This window comes from Borostomias antarcticus (genome assembly GCF_949987555.1).
Source record: "Borostomias antarcticus genome assembly, chromosome: 18".
NCBI lineage: Eukaryota > Metazoa > Chordata > Actinopteri > Stomiiformes > Stomiidae > Borostomias > Borostomias antarcticus.
The window spans coordinates 10625080-10646505 of NC_140251.1; the positions used below are offsets into that span (position 1 = coordinate 10625080).

General features: G+C 48.9%; 1 protein-coding gene across 1 annotated transcript; it reads right to left on the minus strand.

The window, feature by feature from the left end:
* Positions 1–295: 295 nt before the first annotated feature.
* rassf8a (Ras association domain family member 8a) lies at positions 296–18978 on the minus strand. Its single transcript, XM_084452638.1, has 6 exons — positions 18774–18978; positions 9482–9777; positions 6781–7616; positions 5815–6012; positions 4288–4471; positions 296–543 (listed from the first exon to the last, which is right to left on the minus strand). The coding sequence occupies exons 2-6, from the start codon at positions 9582–9584 to the stop codon at positions 422–424; spliced, it is 1443 nt and encodes a 480-aa protein (XP_084308764.1). The 5' UTR covers positions 9585–9777; positions 18774–18978; the 3' UTR covers positions 296–421.
* Between the last annotated feature and the right edge of the window lie 2448 nt (positions 18979–21426).

Below are 21426 nucleotides of genomic sequence, written 5' to 3' on the forward strand. Positions count from 1 at the left end.
CAGGAGAGGAGAGAGGGGAGGCGACAGGACAGGAGAGAGGGGAGGAGACTGGAGAGGAGAGGAGACAGGAGAGGAGAGAGGGGAGGCGACAGGACAGGAGAGAGGGGAGGAGACAGGAGAGGAGAGAGGGGAGGCGACAGGACAGGAGAGAGGGGAGGAGACTGGAGAGGAGAGAGGGGAGGAGACTGGAGAGGAGAGAGGGGAGGAAATAGGAGAGGAGAGAGGGGAGGAGACTGGAGAGGAGAGAGGGGAGGAAATAGGAGAGGAGATGGGAGGAGACAGGAGTGCTTCTAATACTGAGGTATCCGTTATCTGGCTTCCTGATGGGGGGTACAGCAGGGTCCAGACACCTGGGCTGAGAGGTGGGGGTGAGGGGTCCGAGGGGGGAACAGATTCCCTGGGACCCGTGTCGTGTCGTGCCTCAGACGTAGATGCCCTCGGGATTCAAACCGGAGGTCAGGGGGCTGTGCAGGACTCGGAGGTGACCTGCCATCGGGTGGGAGGAGACCGGACGCTTCAGAGAACCAGAGAGAGGCACTAACTCTGAGAGAGAGAGAGAGAGAGAGAGAGGGAGAGAGAGATAGAGAGAGAGCGAGAGAGAGAGCGAGAGAGAGAGCGAGAGAGAGAGCGAGAGAGAGAGAGAGAGAGAGGGCGGGAGAGCGAGAGAGAGAGGGAGAGAGAGAGAGAGAGGGAGGGAGGGAGGGAGGGAGGGAGAGAGAGCGAGAGAGAGGGAGAGAGAGAGGGAGAGAGAGAGAGAGAGAGAGAGAGAGAGAGGGAGGGAGAGCGAGAGAGAGAGAGAGAGAGGGAGGGAAAGAGAGAGAGAGAGGGAGAGAGAGAGGGAGAGAGAGGGAGAGAGAGAGGGAGTCAAGTCAAATTTCCAAAGCACACTTAAAAACAACTCACGTTGAGTGCTAACAACTCACGTTGAGTGCTGTACAAATCAGAGCAGGCAGTAAAATCACAATAAAAAAGAAACCCACATAGGCATTAATACACACAGCACATAGGTAAAAATTTCTTGCATTCTGGACCAGTTTCGGGCAGGACAGGGACGACTGACTAATCCCGGTATACAGCGAACGGCAATAGTGTAAGAGGGAGGATATGAAGGCCTGGGTGACTTTCTCAATATCTTTGAATAAGAGAAAAGACTTGACTTTGGCAATAGTACGAAGCTAGAAAAAACTACTACTGCATTGGGGTAAAGCGTGAGAGTGCGAGCAACTCCTTGTTTAAATGAACAGTCGCGGGTGCCCGGTGGGGTGATACAGTAGGCAGAGAGAAGAACCGGCACGTCACGTCACGAGACTGTCGTCTTTAAAGTTTAATAGGCAAATGGACGTGTTTCGGCCATAAGTCCTCATCAGATGCTGTCTATCTCGTGAGCGCCAGTTCCTCTCTTTATTAAAGGAATAGTAAAGGGAAAATGCATGTTTAGCCCTGTTTTAGGGTTACTTATGATCATATACAATGATTCAGATCAAAACGTTGACAAAGCTAGCATCGAACTATTCGAATGATTTTTCAAGATGCCCATCCACATCCATTGTATGACCTAAACGGTGGTAGAGCAATTATCAACTTTCTCGAAAATGCTAGTTTTGTCAACGTTTTGATCTGAACCATATGATCATAAGTAACCTTAAAACAGGGCTAAACATGCATTTTCCCTTTACTACTCCTTTAAGTACTGCATTGACCTGCTTGTCAAACTTAAAGGCGAAGTCAAAAATCACAACAAGCTTTTTAACATAGTGGTTTTGACAAGAGTGGACAGATTTCGTAGGCTTTTGGAGATCAATTTGGTGGAGTCAGGGGGACCAAAAAGGACAACTTCAGCCTTGCTTTCATTCAGCTGCAGGACATTTTGTGCCATTTAACACTTGATGTCCTCAAGGCAGTCCATAAGACAGTTTAGATTGCCTCAGTCGTTTGGTTTCAGGGGGAGATAAAGCTGTGTGTCATCTGCATAGCAATGGAAGGAAATGTTTTGAATGATTTTATCAAGAGGAAGCATGTAGCTTTGTAAACCAACAGAGAAACGTCTATTGCTGAGGTAGGGTGTGAACCAGGTCAATGGCAGTGCCACCAACACCAACCCCGTGCTGGAGACGGTCAAATAAAATGTCATGATTCACTGTGTCGAATGCTCCGCTGTAGTCAAGAAGAATCGGGACCGCACAGTCACTGGAGTCGATAGAAAGGAAGTGTCCACTGGACACTTTAAACAAGGCAGATTCTGTACTATGAATCCTAAAACTTTACTGAAATCTGTCCAAGATATTATTTTGGTGCAGCAATTAACAGAGAATGAACTTTTCATGAATCTTTGGCCAAAATGGAAGTTTAGGGATTGGTCTATAGTTACTAGGCAAGGTGGGGACTAAGTTAAGAGAGGAGAGAGAGAAGAGAGAGAGAAGGAGTTACTTGTAGTTACTTGTTTTCTACTTTCAAATCCTCCTTACAGCTTGCTGCCATGCCATGTGCTATACCAGAGAAATCCACAAGATGTCAGTGTTGACTTAGGCAGTGTTAGTCATGTCAGTTCATCCAAACATGACAAAGACAAAGACTTTAACTGATCATCCCACAATGATGCGCGCACACGCACACGCGCACGCGCACGCGCACACACACGCAGGGACAGATACAGGACAGATATCTGTTCCTCTGCATGTCTCTATATTGGGGTTCTATGTGGAGGAAACCCATATGAGCACGGGGAGAACATGCTAACTCCACACAGAAAGGCCCGGGAGATACCCTACCTGGGTACCTTGGGGAAAACATGCCCCCAGCAGGAATTGAACCCAGGAACTTATTTGTGTGAGGCGGCGGTGCACTATGCCACCGTGCCACAGAAGACAACCCTTGCTGATTCAACACAAACATGTCCTGGTGAGTTATTAGAAGGACATGGGCATTAAAGCCCTTATTGCACATAATGGAAAACCATTACTGTGAAGTCTAATATCAAATAAAACTCAACCACCATGACTATGATGTCATGGTGAGCAAACGGTCCAAGGGAATCATAAAAAATACTATATACTTTAGAGGGGCACAGCTGTGAGGTAGATATGGTGGGGATGTTAACAAGGTCTGGTCTAGTATATCAAACCGTCATATACCTGCAGTCTTCAACCTTGAACACCCAGGAACGCAACCATATAACCTACACTATCACCCCTAGGACCTCACACTGTGCGCTCCAGACAGGGAACATAAGGGGAGCTTGAAGACCAGAGACCCCCTGGTGGATCTAGAATCATTTGCTTTTGTCTGACAGCCTCCATTGCCCTTTTGACTATGTTAAATCTTCCCTGTGCTCTCAGTTCTCTCTCAGCTCTCTGTTAGTCTCCGTTATTCTCTCTGCTAGTCTCTCTGCTAGTCTCTCTGCTAGTCTCTATCTGCTAGTCTCTCTGCTAGTCTCTCTGCTAGTCTCTCTGCTAGTCTCTCTGCTAGTCTCTGCTAGTCTCTCTGTTAATCTCTCTGTTAGTCTCTCTGCTAGTCTCTCTGCTAGTCTCTCTGCTAGTCTCTCTGCTAGTCTCTCCAGGCTCTATTGACTCCATCACAGAAAGTACTGAGGAGGTAGAGAGGGAGAGAGGGGGAGAAAGAGAGAGAGAGAGAGAGCGAGAGAGAGAGAGAGATGGAGGGAATGATGGGTGGAGAGCTGAGGCGTGTGACACTGGCCCGCCCGTATCCAGGCAGCCGTTGGCATGGGGACCATAAGTGCCACTGGAGGGGGCAAAACAAATCCCCCCACCCCCAACCCCCCACACCACTCGCTCTCTCTCCAGCTGAGTCATCCTCTCCTGCTGGCGGAGTAATGCGACATAGAGAGGAAATAACTTTGAATACCAGCAGACTGACCTGACTACACCACAGAGCTAGTTTGAGAACACTTCAACGTGTCACACGTCACCTGTGAATGGCTGTCATGGCTGAACGTTTACCTTGACAACACACACTTCCTCCGCTCATACAGGGACGGCAGGCACCGGGAGTCAGCCTCGACCGTAATGGCTGCCGTGAGCAGGCGAAGACCAGAATTCAGTATGAAGTCTGAAGAATGGCAACGTTACTACTAATATAATTTATTACTGACGACTATACTATTTTAATGTTGCTTTTGTACTGGTCTTGTCTGCTGACTTTTTGTGTGTTGTCTTGTATGAATGCACTGTGTCCCGGCGAAATCTCCCTTCCTGAATTGACTGAACTGACCAATGTCCTGTTAGCTACGCCATGGGCCTTTGTTTTTGAATGAGGGGGTGTTCTACCTACCTATAGCCTGGGCGGGGCCCTGAGCGGGCCCCTGGCTGGTGGCGGGGCCCTCCTCCTCCTCCCCTTCCTCCTCGCAGGGCTCGGCAGGCAGCACGGTGACCTTGGTACCGGTCTGCTGGATGAACTGCTGGAGGTTGACCTGCCTCAGCTCCTTGGTCAGCTGCTCCAGCTCGGCCTGCAGATCCTGGAGAAGAGGGGGGGGGGGGGGGGGGTGTTGATCAGGCTGGACCTGTGGTCGCAATGACCTGTCCTCCTGACCCGTGTGTGTGTGTGTGTGTGTGTGTGTATGTATGTATGTATGCATGTATGTATCTATATGTGTGTGTGTGACCTGCAGTATTATGTATGTGTATGTATGTATGTATGTATGTATATATATATGTGTGTGTGTGACCTCTCATGTATGTATGTGTGTATGTGTGTTAGAGGTCTGCAGGGGCCTGAAATGTGGGCCCCAGCCTGGTCCAAGCCCCTGGCATTCTGGCCTGGTCCTACCCTAGCATGACGAGTTAAGCAATTACTCAGCCCGAGCCCGACTTCCGCCCGAAGCCAATATTACTACACACAGCTACATTAGCCTACAACTAAAAATGCACTATACAATAACAGAGAATTACGCTCTCGTGGAAAATGAATCAAGTGAAACAGGAACGATCAGGTTGAAAATGTAATGAGCTAATACAAGTACCGTGTGCATGGAGGTAATAACAAAATAATTTAAATAAGAAATGTCTCTCTTCCTAGCCAACAATTAGACTACATGCCCACAAACTGAAACATGTCAGACTCACCAGTTTTCTGTTAGATGAACAACAAAACTGCTTGCGTCGAATAGCCTTAACATTGCTCACAAATCTTCGCCAACCAGTTCAATCCAAAGACAATCACAGGCAAAACTATTTACAGTTAATTCCACTCCGCTGTTCCATTTTTATGTGCTGTGCAGGAAAGGGATGACAGCCACATTAAGGTACAGTAATGTTGGCTACGTAGCCAACTAGCGCAGCCAGCTCAGCTGTGTACATTCGGTCACAGCTGTGTACATTTCACATCTTGGGCGCAGGAACGCTACTGTACATCATGTGTGTCTGTGTCACAGAGCCCGAGCAGAACCCTAACTATGCATTCAAACTCGTCCCGAGCCCGGCCCTAATCTGTCCATGGAGTCGGGCCCCATCGGACTTGCAGACCTCTAATGTGTATGTGTGTGTCTGACTTGCAGTCTTGTGTGTGTATGTGTGTCTAACCTGCAGTCTTGTGTGTGTGTGTATATGTGTGTGTCTAACCTGCAGTCTTGTGTGTGTGTGTGTGTGTGTGTGTGTGTGTGTGTGTGTGTGTGTGTGTGCGTGCGTGTGTGTGTCTAACCTCCAGTCTTGTGTGTGTGTGTGTGTGTGTGTGTCTGTCTAACCTGCAGTCTTGTGTGTGTGTGTGTGTGTGTCTAACCTGCAGTCTTGTGTGTGTGTGTGTGTCTGTCTAACCTGCAGTCTTGTGTGTGTGTGTGTGTGTGTGTGTGTGTGTGTGTTTGACCTGCAGTCTCTTCCCGTTCTGCCCCAGAGAGCGATCCACAGCTCTGCAGCTGCTCTCCAGCTGGACGGCTTGTCTCTCCTGGGTCTTCAGCTCGGTTCTGGCCCTCAGAAGCTGGGTCCGGGCCTCCGCCTCACTGACCCGCTGGGTCTCCTGGTGCTCCCGCTGCAGGCGCTCCTCTGCCAGGCCCGCTTCCACGCCCTGACACACAAACACACACGTTACAACTGGCCCCACACCCTGCTGTGACCCAGCTGAACTGGTTCAACTCACTCCTCAGTAGAAATACCGCCCACACCACGGGATTGCTAGCTTTTTTGTTTTTGTTTTGAAGCCGTGTTTATGGGAGGTGGTCAGGTGTGTTCATAAGTCAGAGGTCTGTTTTGTTCTCTCCTGTGTATTGTTGTTATGTTCTCAAAAGGCTGCAATTAATGCAATTAATAGTTTAGTAGTTGAGTGTGCTGGAGGCACGTGGTGAATCATGGGAGTATATGCTGTCTGACAAGTCACATGCGTTCCCACTGAGTGTGCTGTGAGCAATTTCACTGATATTACAGGTAGACAGCATACATTTCTCAGATTTTTTTAATTTTTAAATATATATATATGAAGGGGCACCACAAAAAAGTATTTAAAATGTGAATTATTAATTGAAATGAAAAAAATTGCAATTATTATTTGTTGTCATTAATCGTGCAGCCCTATGTCTATTGTTGCCTATTTTGTTGTCTGATTGGATGGTTGGTTCTATGCTTTGACAATATGTATGTAATGTGTTTCCTGACAAGAAAGTTTGAATTTTAATTGAAATTGGATTGAAGGAGGAAGCAGTGATGTCACACCTGGGACACTGGCTCCCAGCACACCGGTCAGAGCCAGCTGTCTTCCAGACGACGAGAGCCGCCCGTACACTTACTACACAGTCCCCATGACCCAGTGAGGGGATAAAGGTCAGGGACCCCAGCTCACCTGCACCAGGGCCATGCGGCCGTCCAGCTCCATCTCGCAGCCCTGCAGACGCCCGCGCAGCTCCTGCAGCCGCTCCTCCAGCTGCCGCTCGCTCTCCAGCTCGATCTGCAGCTCGCTGGCCCAGAACTCCTCCTCCTCCATCTCCACCTCGTTCTTCCTCAGACGCCTCTCCAGCCGCAGGATCTCCTCCGCCAGCCCTCCTCCTCCTCCTCCTCCTGCTGCTGCTCCTGCTCCCCCCCTCCCTCCCCGGGCGTCCCCCCAGGCCTGCAGCTCGGCCTCGTAGGCCTCCAGCCTCTTCTCCAGCACTCCCAGGGTCTCTCTCTGGAGCCCCACCAGTCTGACCAGGTCCTCCATCCGGCACGCCCACAGGCCTGAGGGCCCCGCCTCTCCTCCTCCGGCCCCTCCTCCTCCTCCTCCTCCTCCACCTGTGCGGTGGGGGAGGGTCGCCCCATTCCTCAGCAGCAGACGGCGCTTGGCCTCGGCCTCCCCCATCCGGGCGCCGCCACTCAGGATGTCCCGGAGGCCACGCGGCCCCCCCGTGAACGTCAGCGACTTGCGGCGCGGCTCGCGGCGGCGGAGGGAGCGGTCGCTGGGGTGGCGGAGCTTGGCGAGCGGCGGGAGGCTCTGCCGGTGGAGGCCGCGCTCCGGCGCACGCAGCGGGGGGCCCTCGGAGGGGGGGCGCTCGGTCAGGGAGGGGCCGGTGCGATGCAGGATGAGCTGGACGTCGCCGGCGTATTGGCCCCAGGTGTTGAGGGACGCCACCGGGCTCTCATGGGGCGCCAGGTGGCGCTCCGAGTCACGCCATTTCTCCACCAGGGTGTACCTCCCGGTGCGACCTGGGTAAAAAAAACAAAAACAGAGAGAGAATTCGTCCCGGGTTGAACCGTGTGAGCTGCGAATGCCGTTTATGCGCCTTAGACATTAGTTCTGTCTGATGGATAATCACCAGCGATTCCTCATCTCCAGGGGCCGTAGACGCAGAGCAACTGACAGCCTCTAGACTAGAGGACAGGTTCCAACCCCCCCCCCCCCCCCCCAATAATTAGAACAGTTCAGATGACCACGTATCTCCTCCCCGCCTCCGTGTCGTTCCGGGAGGGGGGGGGGGGGCTGATTCCCCTGCTTGGCGAAAGATGGAGCGATGAGTCATTGTTTCCCTTCTCCCGCCCCGTGCTTTGTGGGAAGTGATGTCGATGCGGCCTGCTCCAACGCTCCTCACCCCCCCCCCCCCGGCTCTGAGACAAACAGGGGGGGGGGGGTACTATAAACAGCCCGTGACTAATGCTCTCTCTATCTCCCACCAGCCCAGACGGGGGGCTAAAAAGGAGCCAAGGCCGGAACTAAAACTGGTCTATTTCATTAAGCCTTCATGCAGTCGCTGACAGGATATTATGAAAGCCTGTGATTTAAGCTGAACATTGATTGCTGATCGTTCCATTAACAGGCGTCCCTTTGAAAGACGTCAGATGACCAGCTTACATCCCAGGTTTCTGTTCTTGAGATGAGAGCCTCCGTCAGGGAACCACAGTTACCGTACAGTACATACTGCCGCACACTATACCCGCACCCTGACTAGCACCCACTCACCGTATGGCTTCTGACCAACACAGGCACCTCAGAACCAAGTCACATGACTAAATACACAACTGTAAAACAGCCAGTAAAATACCCCCCAGCGTCATCAGAGTGCAAATTCTGAATTCCGATCCCCGGCAGCGTGAACGCAGACATCAGATTGCGACGTCGGAAATGACCACTGGCCAAATATAACAACAACTATTCTGAAATGTTCAGTTTTTATGTCAGCGGTAGATAAGAAGTGAGTATATAGCCTACTGTCAGTCTGTGGACAAAGGAATGGAGCAAAGTGGAGTATGAATAAAGAGTGCCTACTCTGTATAGGAGTATAGCCTACCCTCAACTAGGATACACTAGGCATACTGCTTTCTAAGGTAGGCTACCATCCTAAAATATAGGCTGACCATAATAAATGTCAGGGGGATCAATAATATAATACATAAAAGTAAACTATTTTGTATTCTCATAGTTCATTATCGCGTAGGCAGGCTTCATTAGTCACCCATCATTAGTGCAGAGGTTCACATTGCGATGATCGCTTTTTTGTAATGAGCTGCTCCTCTTGTGGTTGGTCTTTGCTGAGTAGTACAAACTGTATAAGCATTGTTCTGTTGAAAGAGTGCAGATCATCTAAATGAAAACAGGCCGCATTGAGAAGGTACATTCACGCATAGGGGAGCCGGATTCTGACGGTTAGTCAGGAGTAGGTGAATGCGGGAAGCCGCTTTCAGCATGTTGATCTATTTTGGAGGAGGAACCCTCCCGTCTGTGGGTGATTTTGAGAAATCCATGTATTTAATTCAGTACTAGAATGAACATAGTCTGTTACACACAACCAGACGGGGGGGTTAAAACTCATAAAAAATAATGATCAGAGGGGAAATCAAAAGCAGAGACGTGGAAATCCCCTCCATCCCTCCCAGCAAATTGCACTGTGTATATATAGAACCATGTACCAATAGAAGACCCCTTTGAGGTTCCATATGGAACCATTTCCAGCTAGAAAGAACCATTTGGGGTTCCAAACAGCACCTTACAGAGCTGAAAAGGGTTCTACAAGGCACCTTTTTCAGAGTGTTCCTCTATTTAGTTACAGTTGGTTCTAAATGCCTGGACTACTCACCTATGGCCTGGGCCAGAGCGATGACCACTTCCTGGCAGGTGGTTGCCTCGGTGACTCCACAGACGACCCTCTGGACACCGTCCACCCAGACCTTCAGCTCCATGTCGGGGTGGAGTCAGGGCAGGTCAGGTCGGGGTCAGGGCCGTACGCGGCTGGTCAGGTGCGTGGGGGGCGGCTGTGGTGGGTTGACCCCATCCCGCCTCAGACCTCCAGATGGTGGCGCGGAGCAGAGCAGAGGGTGGGCGGAGCCTGGGCAGGGCGGCAGCTACGGTCCCTCTGGTCTCCTCTCCTCCTCGCTGAGGAAGAGCAACACGCCAGACAGGAAGAGCTGGTCAGGAAGGGCATGTTTGGGTGCCTCTCTAAGTATGAGGTATAGCCCGAGCAAGACAACCTATTCCTGTGCTGCTCTTCTATGAACACCGACTAACCACCGGTTTAGACTGCCACCAGCTAACATGTGGGAGATGCTCCATTGGCGTAGAAAAACAAGACCAGCGATAAAAGCGTATGCTATTTTTAGGACCTGTTGAGGAAAAAGAGGGCGGTTCAAACAGTCGGCCCTGGACCTGAGCAGCCAGGCACACCAGAACCAACTGACCAGCCAGGCATATCAGAACCAACTGACCAGCCAGGCATACCAGAACCAGCTGAGCAGCCAGGCACACCAGAACCAACTGACCAGCCAGGCATACCAGAACCAACTGACCAGCCAGGCATACCAGAACCAACTGACCAGCCAGGCATACCAGAACCAGCTGAGTTGCCAGGCACACCAGAACCAACTGACCAGCCAGGCACACCAGAACCAACTGACCAGCAAGGCACACCAGAACCAACTGAGTTGCCAGGCACACCAGAACCAACTGACCAGCCAGGCATACCAGAACCAACTGACCAGCCAGGCACACCAGAACCAACTGACCAGCCAGGCACACCAGAACCAACTGACCAGCCAGGCACACCAGAACCAACTGACCAGCAAGGCACACCAGAACCAACTGACCAGCCAGGCATACCAGAACCAGCTGACCAGCCAGGCATACCAGAACCAACTGGCCAGCCAGGCACACCAGGACCAGCTGGTCCATGACTGTTGTTGTCGGGCTCAGCTCTCTGTAACGAGGTTCGTGTCTGCAGAGGGGAACAGGAAAGTGTTGCCAGGAGACCTTCACGGGCCAACTTCCTGTTTTTGTCCAGAGGATCTCCAGGAAGTGGCGAGGAGAGAGAAACAAGAGAGACAGGAAAAGAGAGAGAGAACAGGAGAAGACAGGAAGAGTGAGAGGGAGAGAGAGAGCGAGGGGGGGGGGGGGGGGGGCAGCAGGAAGAGAGACAATGCAGAGGAAGGACAGAAAGACACGAACAGGGCTTTTGATATTAAAGTTGATTAAAGTTCCCCTGTGTTGTCGCAGATGTGGCAGTTTTTTATGCAGGGATCCAAAGAAAAGCGAGACTTTTTATTGGCCGACTGGGTAGAATACTGGGGAGACCTCTGGATCAGGGCCCAGATGTTCTGACTCTCTTAAAAAGGAGACGTCTATGTTTGTACGTCTGCTTCAGTTTGATGACTAACATATGGTCATACGTTACCTTCAGCTCTCTCTGCATTACTCAACATAACCTCACCTCAATGGCTCATAGGCTTTTTGGAATACAGTTGTGCAATAGAAGGTGTGGTATCAACAAAAGCATGTTTTCTGAAAATCAAGGACATGCATGTACCAGCATTGTGAGGAAGAGCTTTTTCATTCTGAGCAGACTTTCCCATCCCGGCTAGTTCTAGAATAATGAACAAGACAGCTTTTGTGAACAATGCCGCTCTATGGAAGAGAGCCGAAACCATGACCTTGGCCTTATCCCCGCACCCCCCCACCCCCCCCATATCTCTAACACACTGCACCTCTATATCCCTCAATGACAATGGGGGGGTATGGGAGGGGGGGGCAGATGGCTGGGAAATATGGAATTCCACAATCACACCAGGTCAGGATATCTAAGAAGAAAACTGCTCTGTACGCTGTACAACCATCCTGCTCAAGGACAGGCTACTGAGAGAGAGAGAGAGAGAGAAGGAGAGAGAGAGAGAGAGGGAGAGTGAGAGAGAGAAGGAGAGAGAGACAGCGAGAGAGAGAGAGAGAGAGACAGAGAGGGAGAGAGAGCGAGGGAGAGAGATGAATGGCCTCTATGGTGCCTCCTAGGGGTCTGACCTTCACACTACATTGCTGAGGTAAGGGATCCTGCCGGTTACTCAAAATCTCTCTCTCTCTTTCTCACACACCCACACACACACACACACACACACACACACACACACACCGTATTCCCTCTCCGCACCCGCAATGTCACCTACCCCAGTCCAGGTTGTGCTGCCTCTTTCTGAGTGCGGTGCTAAGCACAGTGGGTGAGGACCAGAGCTCCAGATACCATCAGTACAACTCAAACACTACGCTAGGCTGTGGCTTCCAGAGAACAATCCCCCTTTTAGAGGAAGGCTGGGGGACTTCAATAAACCCTCCTACTCTCTGTGTGTGTGTGTGTGTGTGTGTGTGTGTGTGTGTGTGTGTGTGTGTGTGTGTGTGTCTGTCTGTATATGTGCTAAGTCCATGTGTGTGTTGTGTGTGTGTGTGTGTGTCCGGCCTGGCTGATGATCTCTCTATTCCTGGCATATTTACAGCTGGGCAGAGTGTGCTTTTGTCCTTGGTCCAGATTGCCCTTAAATGGGGGTGAGAGCTGAGTGAAGCGAGTTACACACACAAAGAAGCCGCCGTTTCCCCGCAGCGACCCGTAACTCTGTCACCGTTCTCTACCACCTTTATTTCCAGGGCTTTTTTCATCGGTGGGAGTGTGAGGAGGAGATTAGGGCCTGAATGGGATCAAACTACACAATACACCCGACACACAAAAACAAAGGAATGTTTTGTGATATGGGATGTAGTATACTGTTAAGGGCAGTGAGGTCTGGTTTTGGGGGAGTGGGGATTTCATTGTGATACTGTAGTGATGGGTGATGCTGAATGTTGAAGGTGGTGGGATAAAACAGAATAACCAATACAATCATCTGGGGGAGGTTATATACAACTGATTTAAGGTTATCAGAGAAAAAGAGGTTTGGTTTCATAATGAATTTGTCACCGCGGTCAAAAAAGCACAAAAAAACAACATTGGGAGTAATCCTAAATTATTTTGTGGGTACCGTTCAGTATGACGTATACACTACATTAGAGAGGGGCATTTACAATCAGATCCATATTAGGCTACATAGTCTACGTAGACATAGCTAAATAGGAACAGTGCCAGCCCCTCTTAAAGAACGTGTTACAGTAGCGCTGGTTCAGAACACAGTGTATTTGGGTTCAGGGCCGCACAGTAGCAGCGGGCCTGGTGCCACCTTCAGTCCTGCCAGGCCATGCCAAGCTGGGGGGGGGGGTGCCCACGGTCCACCACCCCACCTCCTGAGCTGCTCATCGTCCTGCCAGAGAGCATTCCCAGGAGCCAGGAGCGTTATGTTCCCTCTGTGAGCCGTGTGCCCGTCTCAGGTCAGCTAGGAGGCGTCTGCTCACTGCAGTGAAACGGCACCAGAACTGAGCTGAGCCGACCAAGGCTTCGTTTGGTTTGGCTGTTTCACTAAGTCCTTGGTTCAGAATCCGTTTGCCGGTTGTGTGAGCAGCCTGTCTGCAGGTGGGGGTGGAGCCCATGTCCTGCCTGTTGTGGGGCTGGACCCCATCTCCTGTCTGCTGGTAGAGCTGGACCCCATGTCATCAGCCAGAGGTCCTGGCCAGCAGAGCCCCAGTGGGTTGGCACAGACCACTGCTTCCACTACTAGTGTAAACAAGCCACCATATGCTCCTCTGGATCGTCTCCACCCACACACATACTGTACGTGCCAAACACACACACACACACACACACGTGCATGCATGCACACAGGAATTAACACACACAAATCTCTGTGAGATGTTCAAACAACAACAGATCCCTATCATACTATCATATTACATGTTAAATCTCTATTCTGGGAACACGGGGATGATGGGCTACACACAGTGACTAGTGACTAGACCCAGCAAGATTCTAGAGCATAACCCTGGTTTGCCTTCTATTTTGCAAGGCATTGCATGTTCTCCCTTACTCCCTGCCAATTAAGTAAACTGGTGAACTAGCATAATTAACGTGAATCTCCATTTTCCATGAACTAATGGCAATTTATGGGAAGAAAGGGGTATCAGTCTGTCTGGAGCGTTAACCAGACCCCCCCCCCCCCAGGGATTAGCTGAACTGTTCCAAAACTGCTCTCTCCATTTTAACGGCACATGAAAAAGCCACAGCTCGACTCAACTCAACTTTTGCCCAATAGAATCTCCTACAAGGTTCCAAGTGAGCTGAGGCGAGCCAAAAGCTGCCGTGAAAACACTGACTGCAGACTACTGATTGGTCAGGCAAACGACAAAGGAAACTCAGCCACTGTATATGACACTGTACACAGGAACATAGAGGAAAAAAAAAAAAAAGGGACAAAAAAAATTCGCACAGCTCTAAAAAGTTTGTCTCCAACTTGAAAAACTCACCAGGGACATTTGAGTTAAATGAGGGGAGTGCTGAAACCTTTTTGTGTCCATTCCGCTTCTAAAACATCAGCAGAATTCTAACATCTCGTACAGTAGCACCAGCAGCAGGCCGTGGCCTACTAGAGGTAACGTTACATTAGTGAAAGCTGCAGGTATATAATGACAAATTTACCAACAGATCGTTTCTTTGTCATTTATTGTCACATGAAATCCTCAAATTGACAGCTATTTATGTGGAATGTTTTTCATATACACAATTAAACACGGATGTTGCTCAGGTCGCTGTCCTATATGCTAGTTGAAAGACTACTAACTAAACGCTACAGAAGAGAAAAGACTCCTTGGCATAGTAAATGTTATGATAACGTCGCTGAACACCATTTTCTCACTGTTTCGCTCATTGAGTATACTTTTTTGTTTTATTTTTTTTAATCCTTTTGATGAATTATGGAGCTCCCACTGACGTTGATGCAGGGGGCGTGGCGCCTGAACTCCCTACTATCTGCAGTGGAAAAAACAAAGTGAATAAAAGCGAGTAGAGTCGAGCTGAGCCGGTAAAATGTGTGGCATAAAAAAAAAAAAGAGTGTCATAATATACATGAGCTCTCTGTTCCTCTAACTGACCATTGTTCACCGCAGGGAGATAAACATCACAGCAAGGACAGAGGTCGAAGGGCACGAGAGGTAGCCGTAAAATAATCCTTCCACCCCAAACAAAGGACTATCTCTCTCTTTCTGGGAAGACGGGGGTCTCTTTTACAGACTGTTGGGCGATGGGGGGTTCTGGTGCTTAGAAATCTCCTTGTCTATTTCCAACTGAGCTTTAATTCAAATTGCACTTCCTGCCAGGGCTACATGTAATTACTAGTCATTTATACACCACGGTGTAATTGGTAACAGACCTCTGGTGAAATGGATCCCCGTGAGCAGCCAGACTCAGACACAGGGTTACTGTGGTGGAGAGAGACTGGGAGCAACGCTGAGGACTCTTCTTCAATTCCCCAGTCTGCCATAAACAGGGCTGCCCCCTCCTCACACTGCTACACCAGGCTGCATAATTGCATAGGCAACATAAACTACATCAGACCATGTGGGGCTACAGTACTACAACAAACTACACCAGGCAATGTGGAGGCTACAGTACAACATAACACTACACAGACTGGTATAGCAGCCTATAGGGGTGGAGGAAGGGGTGAGGGTTGGGGGGGGGGGTGGACAGAGGGGTGGGATAGGCAGGCAAGCAGGTAGGGAGGCAGACCGACAGGCATACCAAAAGGCATACAGGCCTCTATGCTATGCCCCTTGTCAAGTGTGAATGTTCCAGAGCAGGGCCTTCTAGAGATGGGCCTTGATCCTGCACTGTGGAAGCTGATAGCATCAGGCATGGGCATTCCTGGCTAGTGAGAATGCAATGGGCCGTGACTCACAGATAAGCACGCCGGGGTTCAACCGTAAATGTTACGATAACATCGCTGAACATGTACACCAGTTTCTCACTGTTCCGCTCATTAAGTATAAAAAAATGTTTTTTAATCCTTTTGGTGAACTCTGGAACTCCCGTTGACGCGGGGGGCGTGGCGCCTGAACTCCTTACTATCTGCAGTGGAAAACGAAGTGGGAAAAAAAAGAAATAAACTAGGAAAGTAGAGTCGAGTTGAGCCGATAAAATGCGGTGTAAAAGAGTCATAATACACATGAGCTCTCTGTTCTTCTTACTGACCATTGTTCTACGCAGGGGGATAAATAACGCAGCAAGGACAGAGGTCTAAGGGCACGAGAGGTAGCCGTAAAAGAATCCTTCCACCCCACTGTATCACCGAGCACGAGCCTTCCTGCCTGGGGAGAATGCAATGGACCGTGACTCACAGATAAGGGTCCCATAGTAAATGTTAGAACATTGCTGATTTCATGGCTCTGTGTTACGTGAACACACAACCCTGCTTCACAGCCAGAGGACTACCCCGGACGACTACCCAGTCACAATCCCACTGGCTGAGAGGAAGAGGAGGGTAGTAAACTAACTGATGGGTTGTTTTGCTGAATCTGAAAACTAAGGTGTATGAGATGGGCATCTACAGTAATCACTAAGTAATCTGGTTCACATTTATCCCTAAACAGAGGCAGCAGGACAGTCAGGAGTGCTGAGGTCGTCTGGTGTGTAATTACTAAAAGCCTACCTCCACAATGGCCGCCAGCGTTCCTCTCAGGTCAGTCCATCTATTAGATTATCCTCTGCACAATGGCTGGTCTACTGCCTTCAATACAGACCATTAAATGAATGACATTAGAGTACTGTAGCTGTTCAGAACAGAACTCTGTTTGTAGAGGAGGGATTCTAGATGGTGATGTCAGAGAGCCACTTCACAAGGCAGATGATACTCCAGGATTAATCGTTTAAGACCAGGATGGGTGGTTTTAGAAGGACAGAAGACAGCGCTTTATGTTCAGGGAGCCGCAAAGCTCCCCGGTACAAGGCGTTTACTACACATATTGCCGGTACTACAAAGTAATTACACACTGCTTATTCCCCTGATATAGGGCCTATATGAACGCTCAGTGGCCTGTGTAAATCCTCACAACTGAAATATGCCGGGAAGGCCCCCCCCACACAAACATACTGTGAGCAGGATGAAGCACAAGTGCACAGTTCAGATGCCAAGCACTTGCCAGGAATTTAGCCTAGGCTGAGAAATCCCTCACATGGGATTAAAACCAAATCCAGTCACCCAGCCACCCTCCCAGACAACACCCTCACACCTGGCAGGCAGCACCCTCAGCTCCAGTATCTCAGGCTGCTGGTTATTATGTTAGACTCCTCCCCCACCCACACACATCAGTAGGGAGGTCAGCACTGGCAGGAGCCCCAACATCTGGACGCCACATTTAGGCGATAATAATGCCGCCTTTGTTCCCCCGCCATGTTGGCTTTGAAGTGCCAGTCTGGCCTGGCTGCAGTGGAGCGGAGTAGAGTAAACCAGAGCAGAGTAGAGCTGGGTAGAGCAGAGCAGAGTAGAGTAAACCAGAGCAGAGTAGAGCTGGGTAGAGCAGAGCAGAGTAGAGTAAACCAGAGCAGAGTAGAGCTGGGTAGAGCAGAGCAGAGTAGAGTAAACCAGAGCAGAGCAGAGTAGAGCAGAGTAGAGTAAACCAGAGCAGAGCAGAGTAGAGCTGGGTAGAGCAGAGCAGAGTAGAGTAGAGTAAATCAGAGTAGAGTAGAGCAGAACAGAGTAGAGTAAACCAGAGTACATTAGAGTAGAGTAGACCATTGTAAACCAGAGTAGGGCAGAGTGCAGAATAGAGTTCAGTACAGCAGAGCAGAGCAGAGCAAACCAGAGTAGAGCTGAGTACAGAGTAGAGTAGAATAAAGCAGAGTGCAGAGTAGAGTAGTGCAGAGTAGAGTAGTGCAGAGTAAAGCAGAATAGAGTATAGTAGAGTAAACCAGAGCAGAGTAGAGCAGAGTAGAGCACAATGGAGGAGAGCAGGGGACAGCAGTGCAGAGTAGACTGGCCTGGCAGCAGTAGAGCAAAGCAGACTAAACCAGAGTAGAGTAGAGCAGAGAAAAGTAGAGTAAACCAGAGTAGAGCAGAGCAGAGTAGAGCAGAGCAAACCAGAGTGGAGCAGAGTAGAACAGAGCAGAGTAGAGTAGAGTAGAGTAGAGTAGGGCAGAGTGGAGCAGAGCAGAGTAGAGTAGAGCAGAGCAGAGCAGAGTAGAGTAGGGCAGAGCAGAGAAGAGCAGAGCGGAGTAGGCTACAACGGAGCAGAGCAGAGTAGAACAGAGCAGAATACATCAGAGTGGAGCAGAGCCGAGTAGAACAGAGTTCTGTAGAACAGAGCACCAGGCCCTGGGGCGATAGGGCAGCAAACCAGGCTGGCGAGTAGTTTAGACATCATATGGAAGTCTCACATCAGCTCGTAGGAACAGTAACACATGCTTTACAACAGCTGTAGGGTTTTATACTAGACTTAGTTCACTGGTTTTCTATACAAAACAAAAATATGCTTTGAGAAAAGGATTTTTTAGGATGTTTCCCTTTTCGTGTGTTGCATAAGGCATTCCTGAACATTCATTAAGATGAATTGCCACTAAATATATACCCTACTTAGTATGATGTAATGTGCTTGGCGTCACACTGATCTTTTTTTCTCAGAAATGGTAATACCCAGATGCTATTGGCCCCACCAGACCACTGTAATACGACTATCTAGTCTACCATAGACTGTTCACTCCACAGGTTGCATTATATCTCGCAGGCCTAGATGAGTGGAGACCAACTTCGTCAACATCTGAGTCAAAAGTCGAAATCAAATTCCTAAAGTTATAATCATCTGTTGTGGAAGTGAGCCTACTATAATGGGGTCAGGTATGGAAACATGTAATAGCACAAACAATAAACAGAAAATCAAATTAAAGACATAATGCATCATGGATTCGTTATAAACCATTAGCCTATATTGCCTAGGCTATTGGCGAACGCGTATGAATTGTGTTGCTTTGATCTATGGCTATCGGGTGTTGAATCTGTCTTCTACTCCTTCAAAAAATAAGTCGGCCTCCTTGCTCTGGATATATCATCTTGTTTTGAAAGTGTGACGCTATCCAAAGCTAGAAAAGAAACCGCTACGTACCCTTATAGTAGCCTAAGGTTATCCTTTCCCCCGATCACTGATCACACACATCTGGCTTACATTATTGTGTTACAATTTCAGAAAGAAAACCAACGCTTTCTTACCTATTATAGCCGACGATAAGGCAACGGAGATCCGGGCTCAATATTATCCGAACTGAAGTTTAGGTGTAATATATGCGGTGGTAGCAGAGAATCTGCAAAAAACGTCACTTTCTCAGCGCAATCCAATAAATCAGAGCAGCGAACTGCGACAAAGTAACGGTACCGCGCCACAGACCCGCCGCACCGAGAGATGAGGCTCCTCACAAGCCGCTGTGTGAAAGTTTCTTGCTGCGCTGTCTGTGCGCTAGTCCTTGCGGTCTCACTACTAAAGCTGCGGAAAATCACCCTCTCCCCATTCCACCACTCTTGCTAGTAAATACATTGCATCGGAACTGGGACACCGCAAGGCATTGTGGACCATTTTAAAGCTGCAACACCTACCTAAAAGATGAGGGGGGGTGGGGGGATCCCAAGAACTCAGTCGGGGTTGGCGAGAACCAGGCCAGGTCCAGCCTGGCTTATGTGCGTAGCTGGCTTGTTTCGGTTCAGGACTGGTAGGACGGAAGCTAGTCATGCCACTGAAATAGTTGTGAATTGAAATGACATGAAATAATGTCTGATAAATTAAGATAGGTCTTGTCGCCTGGACACATCAGTTCCAATGCTTCCAATCCTAATCCAGCACAATAAGAGCGGGATAGCCAGTTAGCTCATGAGCTCACAACAACTAGCAGCAGCTTCTATAACATTAATGGTAGCGGTCAGTGGCTAAAGCAGTTACACTGATGATTCCTGTAACGTTACCTATTTTGCTGCAATTGGTTCAACTTCTGTTTCTGGACAAAGGTAAGGGATAAACCCAGATAACACAAGGCTAGCGAACCTACTGGGTCCCCGATGGACGAGTTGGTGGACCTCCGGCGGAATATAACGCAAGGCTAGCGGACCTACAGCGGGTCCCCGATGGACGAGCTGGAGGACCTCCAGCGGAATCCGCTGGCGGGTTCCTGGCCATTTGTACATCGAATGGCAAGCGGACCTCTGGTGGATTATTAGCGTCAGGGACAGCGGTCCGCTAGTAATCCGAAATGCTCCCGCTATTGCTTCACCACCATTCCACCAGTAGTTTATTGTCTATATCTTAGGCCCGTTAGCTCTAGGCTTATGGATTTGCCAGATTAACTTACTCTGAACATTTTTTGGGTAACCCTTCCTTTCATAGTCCCCCAATTACTAAACATTTACCTGGTAAATACATGCAAAGTATAGCCTAATATATAATGGGTAATTACTGAGACACCTATACTGTAGGTAAAATTTCAAGAGTATTTCAAGTGTTCAATTACTGCACAGAAATTCAATAACTGACATAGCACCACCAGGTAACCACATTTTTACATAGCTTCTATAACATCCAGTGACAAAAAATCTCCCACACTGAGGCCTGAACCCCTGACCTTGAGAGTCAGGCGCTTTATCCACTACACCACCGAGGATATGGAAAATGTGTGGTGTCCTAGTGTTTTTGTTTTGGTATTCTGGGACCACTACCTCTTGTGGTGGCAACATAGAACTGCAGGCCAACAACAAGACGGAGGGAAAGAGGGAGGGAGTGACAACCGGACATTTGCTATCTTTGGTGCGTGTTGCCATGCACAAAAAGTGGTGTATTTGGCGCATCGACCTAGGTACTGCCCAAGGTTATTCTGTAAAAAAAATACAAAAAACACTGGCAATAGCAACTACCTCTCACAGAGGTCAAATAGGCTAGGGAATAATTTATAAGATATGATTTTCATGAGCCGGGCCCATTCAAACAACTGGCCTTCTTCTTCTTTTTATTCTATGAAGTGAAACAATGATTGACTCTTGAATTGAGTGATGGTTATACCCCGGACACTACATGCTATACCTATTGGGCGTATTCCTACCAGTGAATCACCTATGTAGTCTCCTATGACTTGGGAACTGGTGTACAAAGTTAGTCTTATCTTCTTAGATATGCTTTGTACTTCAGCTAAATGGACTGGATCTCTTCCCACACCACTTTGTCAGTGTTGACAGGCTAAGGTGCCAGTGAGACGGTGTCTGGTTTAGTGGAGAAGGGAGGTAACCAACACATCTGGGATGACTATATGGAAAATGTTTTTTAATCCGCATAGACCAACATGTAAAGAAAATGGCATATAGACTAATCATTCACTCAGCAACCACATAAATTGAGAAAACACACTGGAGTTTTAGCTTTAATTGTAGCTCCTCGTTTCAAGGGAAGATGGAGAATTTAAGAAACAACAGTTAAGTAAATATACCTTAAATTTGTATTTTGGTATGTAGACTAAGTAACCTCGTAGCTGCATGTCAACACAGAACGCATGACATGCTGTCAGGGCGCCAAAGCGACGTTTGTCCAGTGATATGTTGCCTAGGTTCGTAAGGTTGTATACGCCGTCTGAAAACAGCTGGCGTAAGGGGCTTTAGGGGCCTCACAAATAGCTGCCTAGCGCCCCTTGGTGGCTATTTGGAGCTTCACATCCAAGGTTTTTACAATTTCCAGTGAATGAAACTAATGCAATAGAAATCACACTCGTTAGGGCCTTTTTATAATGACTTGTGAATATCATGTGATTTTAGTATATTAAGGGTCTGAAAAACAATTGATTGTTAATTGATCACATAGTCTATTACTTTGCAGCCTACACAATGTGAAATT

Excerpts from the sequence above, each read along its gene's own strand:
- rassf8a (XM_084452638.1), bottom strand. The coding sequence starts at position 9,584 with ATGGAGCTGAAGGTCTGGGTGGACGGTGTCCAGAGGGTCGTCTGTGGA. Across the intron at positions 7,617-9,481 it reads CGCTCTGGCCCAGGCCATAG|GTCGCACCGGGAGGTACACC; the intron begins GTGAGTAGTCCA and ends TTTTTTACCCAG. Across the intron at positions 4,472-5,814 it reads AGAACGGGAAGAGACTGCAG|GATCTGCAGGCCGAGCTGGA; the intron begins GTCAAACACACA and ends CCTCTTCTCCAG.